Source organism: Carassius carassius, chromosome 27 (genome assembly GCF_963082965.1).
Source record: "Carassius carassius chromosome 27, fCarCar2.1, whole genome shotgun sequence".
NCBI lineage: Eukaryota > Metazoa > Chordata > Actinopteri > Cypriniformes > Cyprinidae > Carassius > Carassius carassius.
Window position 1 is genome coordinate 8,220,755 of NC_081781.1, and position 11,799 is coordinate 8,232,553.

Genomic DNA, 11,799 nt, shown 5'->3' on the forward strand with positions numbered 1-11,799 from the left:
GAAAATTATGCTCTTGAGCCATGCAATCTGCATCGTACAAATGGGTAATCCTTGACGGACATACAAATGCGAACACAGCAGAACTGTGTCTGTCATCTCTGTAGCACAAATAATATTCAGCATCTATAATGATGGCATGAAAAGAGCATGAACAGATGTGATCAAAAGCTGAGCCTCTGAACAAACTAATTTTGGTCAATTTAGAGAATACCCAAATTAGGCAGATGCCAACTTGGATATGTTGCTTGGCATCCCCTCATACTCAAACCATGAACAAAAACATTTAACTTAAAAAAAATAACATATTTATAATAAAATATGGCTTAGAATACATTACGTAGGGGTTCATTTGCAAACAATTTTCACTGACCACAATCTGTTTTAGAAACCAGAAAAATAAATTGTCAGTAATTTACACTTTTTTACTTTTATGAAAATAAATGATTGTATGAATAATTCTAGCTTGTCTAATGTTAAATCGAAAAATGATGTGGGAGTAATATTGTTACCATAAGTTCTGAATAGTAGACAATTAACTAATGTTTTATCAGTCCTTCTGTAGCTCAGCTAAAGCTTGGCACCGAGTTTGATTTACAGTGTATTGAATGTTGCTTATACGTCTCTACAAAAGTAAATCTAAAAACACTGATGTGTTGGATTGCTCATGTTGTGCATGCTGCTGATAAACATCTGGATTATAAAACTCTCTTCAACTCTCAAGCAACATAACGATACCTCTAATTTCGTGTTGTTTTACATTGAAATCAGTCACATGCATAGTAATGTCTATGTTGAACATTAGCATGATTAAATATTAAAAGCTTGCGCGCATCAAGCAGCGCAGCAGATACAAATTCAGTCTAATGAGCTCATAACGTTAACATTAAAGATGCCTATTTCAACGCATAAAGAAAGCTCATCAAGGATTATTAGAGAATCTTATAAAAGAATAGCATCAGAAGTGTTTAATTGCTGGAGAATTATGTCTTGAATGCCTCCACAGAATTAGCCGGGCAGCGGAAGTCAAGGGCAGTTAAATGTGATGGTTCTGCTAGCTCTCGCTCTCACTCTCGCTCTCTGATTTATTCGTGATATTAAAGTATCAAACGTTTAACCCTCACTGGTTTTTGTTAGATTTATGCTTAAAACAAGAAAAATGCTATTTTCCAAATGTAATTACGAAGAGTGATACTGATTCTGGTATTATTTATATATTCTTGCTATTATTTTTTGCTTAAACAAGGTGAAAACTGCTTGCCAGTGGGGTTAGAAAAATAAACTTAATTCAAGATTCTCTATTCTGTCTTATCTTATGCTAATATCTTTTTACTATCAAGTACTATCAAGGCCAGTCTCATAGTTATCTTTACCAATACTGCTGTTTTTTCCCCCCTCAGTTTCTGAGGAACAAATTAATATTTATAGCCATTCAAGTATGGCTGATCACAGGGTACACGTAGACACGGTTGTTTTGATACAAACAGCATAAGCATAATAAAACATACCCTCGGAAATAAAAAAGAACAAAACAAAAAAAATTATTAGTCCTAAAAACTACTCATAAAGAAATGATTTTGCTGTCTGGTTACGAAATGCATGTTAATGCCAGAAGTAAAAGGAGCCTGAGGGACTGTACACAGTGACTGCAGCACTACTGCGCAGACTAGAGTCATAAGGAGAGCTCCAATGAGAATCACAGGATGAAGTCCTGACTTCCTCCCAGCGGAAAACTGACAGAAGCCACCAATTAGCCAGGCAGGGTGTGAGACTGACTTGACTGGGTGGTGAGATCAGCTAGGAGGCAATCAATCTTTTAGCACCCCCACCTTCCAGATCCTCCATTGTTCCCTCCAGTCTGACAGAGGGGTGGGTGACATAGAGAGTGTGTATCTTTTACTTTGACAATTTGTTGGGAAGACAACAATAAATTATGACTACAGAAGTTTTGTGTAGAGCGGATACGTGACTCAGATACTTTGTCTACACGTCACAGTGCCACTTTCTGAGTGCGACTTTCTGACACAAAGTCCAAAAGACCAAAAATATCTGCATTTGCCTGTGCCTCTTGCTTTGTGTTCTGTCACTACATAGCCAGGCGAGGTATCAAGCACAAACATGTAAATTATTTTGCAATGCTGACATCTAGATTGACAGTGTTGTTCTAAACTTTTGGATAACAGTTGGTGCATCCAAAAAGCTGGAAAAGTTGCCTCAGCTTGAATTAATTAGCGAGATTAAATCTGCCAGGGCCTCCAGCAGAGGAAAGACAACACATAGACAGCTGCTCTATGGATTATTCATGCAATGCTGCGGATGACAGGAAATGTTTCAGAGTTTGGGGTAGGCTAGGCAACACACCTGGTGCCTGCAAAAGATCAGAGGGCTTGCTAAAATATACTCCCACCATAAACAAATAAACACACACATGCATACAAACTAATATGTTTCCATGGACAAGGGCAATGAATCAAATGATCAAGTCCATTATTTGCATGACTTACCGCATGAAGTGGATTTCCCTGATCGATCGGCACCTTGAAGTCTGCCTGAAGCTCATCAAAGGCGGTTATCTGAAAACCCAAAGAAAAAAAGGGAACACGATCATTATCATTAGGCTAGACACATGAATTTGCAGCGTTTGTATGATTTTCAAGGATATGTGCTCCTTTTATTACTTTGATTGATCCTCCATTATTTCAGCATCTCATTGACATAGTAGTTAAGCTTGCTGATACAACTGAAATATGTTGTGTACTATTATTAATCATATTATATATACAGGTGCATCTCAATAAATTATAATGTCATGGAAAAGTTCAGTTATTTCAGTTATTCTCAGTGAAATAATACACTGTGAAACTTGTGTATTAAATAAATTCAGTGCACACAGACTATTGTAGTTTAAGTCTTTGGTTCTTTTAATTGTGATGATTTTGGCTCACATTTAACAAAAACCCACCAATTCACTAGATCAACAAATTAGAATACTTCATAAGACCAATAAAAAAACATTCTTAGTGAATTGTTGGCCTTCTGGAAAGGATGTTCATTTACTGTACATGTACTCAATACTTGGTAGGGGATTCTTTTGCTTTAATTACTGCCTCAATTTGGCGTGGCATGGAGGTGATCAGTTTGTGGCACAGCTGAGGTGGTATAGAAGCCCAGGTCTTCAGCTCATCTGCATTCTTTGGTCTCTTGTTTCTCTATGGGGTTCAGGTAATAATAATTAATAATAATAATAATACATTTTATTTATAATGCACTTTTCATCAGAGATCTCAAAGTGCTACAGGTTAAAAAAAAGACATTGCTAAAAAGAAATGTCTTAAGGCCTTTTTTAAAACAGTGAGTGGATTGAGGTGCCCTTAAGGAGTCAGGGAGGGCATTCCACCAATGTGGGGAAGCAATACAAAAGGCCCTATCACCCATTGTCTGGTTCTGGGTATGTGGAGGAGGTTTGAGTGAGTAGTAGTAGTCCAGTCTGGAAGAGACAAAGGCATGAACCAGCTTTTCGGCATCTGAGAGGGTGAGAATGGGGCGGAGTTTGGAGATGTTACGGAGGTGATAGAAAGAGGTCTTGCATAGGTGATTTATATGAGCTTCAAAAGTGAGTTGGGAGTCCATTTTTACATCAAGATTTGTGACTGTTGATAAGAGGGGAATGTTGGTGCCAGAAAAGGTGATGCTGTTTGTGGATGATGATTTGATCTGGTAAGAAGTGGCAACCAGGATGGCTTCGGTTTTGGAGCTATTGAGTTGAAGGAAGTTGTGCTCCATCCATACCTTTATCTCCTCCAGACAGGTGCCTCCAGGTGCCTCCAGACAGGTCTGGTGAGTTTGCTGGCCATTCAAGCACACCAACACCACGGTCATTTAACCAACTTTTGGTGCTTTTGGCAGTGTGGGCAGGTGCCAAATCCTGCTGGAACATGAAATCAGCATCTTCAAAAAGCTGGTCACCATAAGGAAGCATGAAGTGCTCCAAAATTTCTTGGTAAACGAGCGCAGTGACTTTGATTTTAAAAAAACACCATGGACCAACACCATCAGATGACATTGCACCCCAAATCATCACAGACTGTGGAAACTTAACACTGGACTTCAAGCAACTTGGGCTATGAGCTTCTCCACCCTTCCCCCAGACTCTAGGGTCTTGGTTTCCAAGTGAAATACAAAATTTGCTCTCATCTGAAAAGAGGACTTTGGACCACTGGGCAATAGTCCAGTTCTTCTTCTCCTTAGCCCAGGTAAAACACCTCTGACATTGTCTATGGTTCAGCAAATTCCTTGACATGTCTGTGTGTGGTGGCTCTTGGTGCCTTGACCCCAGCCTCAGTCCATTCCTTGTGAAGTTCACTCAAATTCTCGAATAGATTTTACTTGACAATCCTCATAAGGCTGTGGTTCTCTCTGTTGATTGTGCATCTTTCCTTCCACTCAGCTTTCTGTTAACATGGATACAGCACTCTCTTAACAGCCAGCTTCTTTGGCAATGAATGTTTGTAGCTTACCCTCCTTGTGAAGGGTGTCAATGATTGTCTTCTGGACAACTGTCAGATCAGCAGTCTTCCCCATGATTGTGTAGCCTAGTGAACCAAACTGAGAGACCATTTTGAAGGCTCAGGAAACCTTTGCAGGTGTTTTGAGTTGATCAGCTGTTTGGCATGTCTCCATATTCTATTTTGTTGAGATAGTGAATTGGTGGGTTTTTATTAAATGTGAGCCAAAATCATCACAACTAAAAGAACCAAAGACTTAAACTACTTCAGTCTGTGTGCAAATAATTTATTTAATACACAGGTTTCACAATTTGAGTTGAATTACTGAAATATAGGAACTTTTCCACGAAATTCTAATTTATTGAGATGCACCTGTATATTCATTAATATAATGTAGAATGAGATAAATAAAAGACCACATGTGATAAAGGTTCTTGGGTTCACAACATCTTGAAATCTTTAATATATCATGAATATCCAGTATATCATGATGGTGGAAGTAGTGTTTGATGTGACAAAAATTATACAGATTGAAAAGGCATATGAAATTATCCCGTTTAATAAGGGCATTGGAGCAAATAGGGTCTTATGGTGCCTCATGGCTATAGCTCATGCAAAAGGCATGAGAAGCCTAAATTAAAGTTAGATCAAATAAGACAAGCTTATTTCCCCAGTTCTAGACCAAACTGCCCTGTCCTCCTACACTACCTCTCCTGTAGTTTATCAGTCCTCTCTTAGTTCTGAAGGCGACACAATCAGTAAAAATTGGGTTTGATTTTGAGTGCTTTTCTGCTTGGCTGTCAGATAAGTGTGTGTGGTGTAACCACTACATAACCAGAAAAAAAGCATTACATACACGTTTTAAATCTGGCCATCCTTTAATAATCACATTTAAACTTGCACCGTGAAAGGGGCATCAGTGAACCATATAAGCTACACAAGTGACATAAATAACTGAACACTTTTCATTAATGTTGATGAAGCATAAAAACCACTTCAAACGGGTTCAATTAAAATAAGGCCGGGTTTAAACCTGACAGCAGCATATGAATCTTAATCATAGTTGTGAAATTCAAAATGTTCCTGCATATGTTACATGCCTTCCAGAAAGAAAATCAACAAAGAATGTAACATGCACATTGCATCCATGTGGAAACATTGCTGTTTTGTTCCCTATGTGACATCAGTTTACCCATCTGGGGGTAAGCTGGAGAACTGTACTTGTATATAAATATACTCGTAATGCACAGAATAGAATTGTTGCTCAGTAAACTCTGTCTTTAATATTTAAAATTATTAGATGTGATATTCTCATATTTGTCATGATTATAACACAATCTGTTGCCAGTAAGAGGGAACTGGGCTGTGAGAAATTATAGATTTATTTTTGATTGCCTTCTGTAATGTCTACAAATGATATCACAGTTGCCCTAATCCATCACCTCACACTGACCCAATGCCTATTATTTCCAAAATTGTGGTAATACCACTTCTTAGTGGTATTACCCAAGATTTTGGGTTATAAAACTTCCTAATACTACTAGCCTGCGTAAGCCCTTCCTAATACCACTAGTCTGAGTAAGCCAAATTACACTAAAATAATTCCAGATAATATTACAGATTAGCAGTAAAACACCAACAACTTTTATTTCTTTTCACATAAACTATGATATTAAGAGAGTTACAATACTATGTTATGACAAAACATTTTCCATAGTATATAATTTGTAAACTAATAAAATTTTTACATTTGCATCACAACGTTTCATATGTATGGCTTTTCTGATGTAGTAAACTTACTCAGTAGCACCCCCGGTAAGCACTGTAATTGCAATGCAGAGCATTTCAGGTATCATGTGAATCGTGAGTCATGATAAAATAGCTGGAAAATAGCTGAAAACTATTATTCTTGTAAAAGCAAGCTTTTGCTTACACTACTGGTGATGTTTAGTGTAGGTGGTGTATTGTTTTCAGATGCAGTAGACAGAGCATTAACCTTATTTTGTGAACATAGATGTAACTGAAAATCTAGTCTGTAAAGCAAAGATGTTGTTTCTAAAAGGACCGTTTGAAAAAGACTGTGTTCATATATTGGAATTATTCGAGTCATGCTAGCATGTGTAAGCCTTAACACAGTTCCCCTTGTATCATAATCAAGTTGCCCTCCGATGTTTAACAAAAGCTCTTCGAAATGCAGTAGCTTGTGGGATTATTTTTATGAAATGTGCCACAATTAGGACAACCACTATACATCTCAATAATACATTTAAACCTCCACGGATGAACGCACCACTGCATTCATAGACAATCTGTTAAATACTGCTCTAAACTGTGCATCTTTGCCAAACATTTTGTGGGCATTAATGTGTTGGTTTCCCCTAGCTGTGAAAGTGGACTGGAAACATCTGCTGAGGGAGCTTTTGACTCTCAGTGTTAGTTAAGCTAATGTGGGGATCATTTCCCCTCAGATGTAGAATAACCGCAAAGGGGAAATATGCAGATTAGGCATCTCTTTAGATCCCTTTGAAAAGGACGGCAGACAAATTCTTCCATGCTCGTAATCTAAGTTAAGGAAAGATAATTAGAAAGAAAGATAGGCTTAGCAGGGTTTGAAAACATCACTTTTAAAAGGTGTTGTAAGAGAGTTCAAGGATTTTGCTATCTTTCACTAGACTTGCGTGTAGCATTTTAACAAGCCGTTATTTCAGTCTTCAGTGTCACGTGATCCTTCAGAAATCATTTTAATAGTGAATCAGTGCTCAATAAACATTTCTTATTATTATAAATTTGTGCATTCCTAATATTTTTTTATACATATAAAATAGAATAAAAAGTTTCAAAAAGCGGCATTTATTTGATTTTTTTTGTAATGTTTAGATGTCTTTACTGTCACTTTTGATCAATTTACTTTGTCCTTGCTAAATAAATATATTAATTCTTCAAAAAATTCTAAACTCTTACTAACCCCAAACTTTTGCTAAAACAATAAATAAATCACTAATATTATATAACAGTAGATGCTTTTCCAGTTTCTTTGTGGAGGGTTCTTAAAAGCATGAAATGTTCTTTATAGGATATTGTTCCTGTCTGCTGCTTTTCACACCGCAGCTCAAGATAGTCCTTTGGGATTGTGTGCATTTGTGTGGTGCTATCAGCTAATAAGTACTGTCAGCATGATAATTGTATATGTAAATAAGAATTTATGTGTGTTATTAAAAACAGAATCACTTACAACAAGGAGGTTGGCTGAAGGACACCTATCAACTAAAGTTCCACTGATATTCAGAATTTCCCAATGTCTTGGCATTCAATAATCATTATTTTATAATAATAGGTCCTTTTTAAAGCGCATGCTGCTGTCTTTGATATGTCTGGTGACAAACTGTTTCAGCATGACTTTAAAGGACAGTGAGGAAGCTGTTTCATAATGCATGTACTTTATATTCAGTGCACTCAATAAAACTCTGCTTCAAAACATACTGTACACTATGTAACATCATGCTAAACTTGCTTCACTTGAAGCCTAAAATGTATTCAATTTTCAGACGTGAACGAGGGTCGACATGTCAGGATTTTCCCATTGTGAGCCGATGGAATTAAATCTATTAAAGATTCAAAAGCTGAAACCGCTGAGGACAGCATTTCAGCCTTCCTCACAAAATAACTGACAAATAAAGAAACTTCTTTTAGAATAACTGAAGGACAGTTTAATGGAAATAGATTGAGTTCAGTGATGTCTTACAGAAAGGTCTGGGTCAAATGTGATGCCCTCATAATTACCCCTTATTTAACCCTTGAGGCTATAATGTCTGTTGCTATGCAAAAGCAAGCCTAGGGCAAACGGCTGTGCTGACCCAAATCTAGAGCAGTCTTGCAGTGCTGTGAATGTGAGCCAGTGCTTTAATGCAGCTTTCCTCAAGGAAGAAAAAAAAAGTGTTACACCTTGCATAAAGTCCACAAACATAGAGGACAGCGTAACATCAAAACAGGTCAGGCACAAACTGTGGCTTGTACAGTTGAACTGTAAGGGGGTTAAACACAAGTATGTGTTTCCGAAAATGGATAAACAGGATCTGAAACAGCCCACAAAGGTGTTTGGTCCATTAGAGAGACGGGAAACCCCAAAAAAGGTGTGCAAAAGACTTCCCTGACACAAGCTGGTACCACCAAGTCAGGATATGCACCAATGCTGTGACCTAAGTCTAATTTCACTATGAATTTACACTTAAATAATCATCAGGGACTTAGAATTTGATGATGTAAGACATGCCAGAGACATTCATAATATCAAGGAGGCTTTACATCTGGTGATAGACAGTTTTGTCTGATGCAGCAACCTCTGCTCTAACACATGCATGCCATTCTGCAGCATATTGTCACAAAGCACGTCAAAGATGCAAACACTTACATGCCAGATCGCGAAGAAGATGAGAGAAGCACAGAGGACAAGGGAAAGCATATAGCAAAAGGCAGCGAAAGTGAACATAATTGAGAGGAAACTGGAAGGAAAATCTCAAGGAGAGAAGACGGTGCTCGAGCCAAGCTGGACTGAATGAATGGAAGCAGTTACGGGGCACGCGAGAGGGAGAGCATCGTGTTCTTCTTCAAAATATTTGCAACAGTGTGTTGCAAACCTCGGCTCCGTTCAGTTCAGTCGCTTTGCCATATTCACCAATGAAAAACAAGAAGTCCTGTCTTGTGCCGATTTTGCGCGAGTTACGGCACTGTTGCGAAGTCCCTGCGAGATCAAGGCATTTGTGGACGGTTAAGCAAATGATGCATTGACATTGTCCCGCATGGTGTCGTCGGCATTAATAGTCCATTAAAGATGCAGATCGTTCGCGGTGACGACTTTGAAAATGCAGAATTTTGTGTTAAAACCCTGGTACACGGTCCTGGCGATCAGTTCACCTTCCCAAGCCGAAGGCGCAAGAATATATGCCGGCTAACAGGTGGATTTAAAGAGCTCTCTCTCTCTCTCTTTGGCTCTCTATTTCTCTGTCTCACTCAGATCAGACCCTGGGTCAAAGCAGGTCTCACAGCATTACCTGCCACTAATTTTTAAAACAGCGACAGTTATTGAGATGAAAATAAAATCAATTTAATTTAATCACATTTATGACATTATCACCTACTACCCCTAAAACCTAATTTTCCTTACACCTATATCATGTATTTCAGATTGCATTATAAACATATGGCCAATAGTCACAGAAACATATGGCCAATAGTCTATGTATGTTTTTAGGAATCACAACTTGCTATTCCCTGACAGAAAGAAGAAGGTCATTTAAAAAAAAGATTCCCCTTTTATAGGTTTTCACAGCTATAAATAAATCCTTCAGATATTTATAAAATCAATTAATATTAAAGTCAGACATCATCCTGACAAGCTACTTTCCATATTTCAACGTAGACATAACAGTACAATATTAAAATCACTGAATAGATAAATTAGACTACATTCTTGCGCCATCTTGCGTTTTGAAAAGGCTAAAATCAGGCAAATTCACATCATTTTACTTATATTATTGTGTAATCTATCATAACAAACAAATAGACCGACAGAATTACCATGTGAATAAATAATTACTGATATGCATTATTTAATCATATATATATATATATATATATATATATATATATATATATATATATAGGCTACACAACCGATTTACAGTGCATTGTATATGATTCAACTGTCTCAGTTGTTCTGCATGCTTAATAAACCAACTCCAGTTAGTCCAAAATGCAGCAGCTAGAGTTCTTATTAGAACCAGGCAGTATGATCATATTAGCCCGGTTCTGTCAACACTGCACTGGCTCCCTATCAAACATCGTATAGATTTTAAACTCTTGCTTATTACTTACAAAGCCCTGAGTGGTTTAGCACCTCGGTATTTGAACAAGCTCTTGTTACATTATAATCCTCTACGTCCGCTGCGTTCTTAAAACTCAGGCAATTTGATAATACCTAGAATATCAAAATCAACTGCGGGCGGCAGATCCTTTTCCTATTTAGCGCCTAAACTCTGGAATAACCTACCTAACATTGTTGGGAGGCAGACACACTCTTGCAGTTTAAATCTAGATTAAAGACCTAGATTAAAGATAAAAAAGCTTCTAATATCCAAATCCGTTAAAGGATTTTTAGGCATTAATTAGGTAAACCGGAACCGTGAACACTTCCCATAACACCTGATGTACTTGCTACATCATTAGAAGAATGGCATCTACGCTAATATTAGTCTGTTTCTCACTTATTCCAAGGTGACCATAGACACCAGATCCAGTCTGTATCCAGATCAGAGGGTCACTGCAGTCACCCGGATCCAGAACGTATCCAGACCAGATGGTGGATCAGCACCTAGAAATTACCTCTACAGCCCTGAAAGACAGCGGAGACCGGGACAACTAGAGCCCCAGATACAGATCCCCTGTAAAGACCTTGTCTCAGATGACCACCAGGACAAGACCACAGGAAACAGATGATTCTTCTGCACAATCTGACTTTGCTGCAGCATGGAATTGAACGTCTGGTCAGAGGAGAACTGGCCCCCAACTGAGCCTGGTTTCTCCCAAGATTTTTTCTCCATTCTGTCACCGATGGAGTTTTGGTTCCTTGCCGGTGTTGCCTCTGGATTGCTTAGTTGGGGTCACTTCATTTACAGCGATATCATTGACTTGATTGCAAATGATTGCACAAATAATATTTAAACTGAACTGAGCTGAATGGTGGCATCACTGAATTCAATAATGAACTGCCTTTAAATGTAATTTTGCATTATTGACACACTGTTTTCCTAATTAATGTTGTTTAGTTGCTTTGAAACAATCTGTTTTGTTTAAAGCGCTATATAAATAAAGGTGACTTGACTTGACTCTAAAAGTTATTGTCAGTTTTGCTTATGTTCTCCTGGAAACAGATTATTACTATAGTTTTGTCTACAGCCTTTATCTCAATGTACAAAGATCACTGGATCATTTAGCTATGTAATGAACATGAGGTAAGGTTTCCATAATATATTTGGTCCATATAGGCATTCTAACATAGATCTTTTATTTAGTCTGCTACAAAATATTTATAGTATACGAGTTGCTGTGGGCGCAAGTAGACTAGGCTATTTTTTTTTCATAGAAATACTTTACTTAAACCACAATTAATAGCCTATAGGCCTACATTTACTTTAAGTTCAAAAAGTACTGCATAGCAGATAATCCTTTTTTATTAAAATTTTTTACGTGTTATGAATACTTTTAGTGAAATGACACTGTGTCACGATATGAAGAAACATAA

General features: G+C 37.6%; 1 protein-coding gene across 5 annotated transcripts in view; it reads right to left on the minus strand.

The window, feature by feature from the left end:
* LOC132106606 (protein cornichon homolog 3-like) overlaps positions 1–9,473 on the minus strand; it is a 28,406-nt gene extending 18,933 nt beyond the window's left edge. For all 5 annotated transcript variants that reach the window (XM_059512439.1, XM_059512438.1, XM_059512440.1 and 2 more), the window contains exons 1-2: positions 8,911–9,473; positions 2,502–2,570 (exon numbers count right to left, since the gene is read on the minus strand). In XM_059512439.1, coding sequence (XP_059368422.1) covers positions 2,502–2,570; positions 8,911–8,988 — 147 coding nt within the window. In that variant the 5' untranslated portion in view covers positions 8,989–9,473. The remainder of the gene's footprint in view (positions 1–2,501; positions 2,571–8,910) is intronic.
* Positions 9,474–11,799: the final 2,326 nt, after the last annotated feature.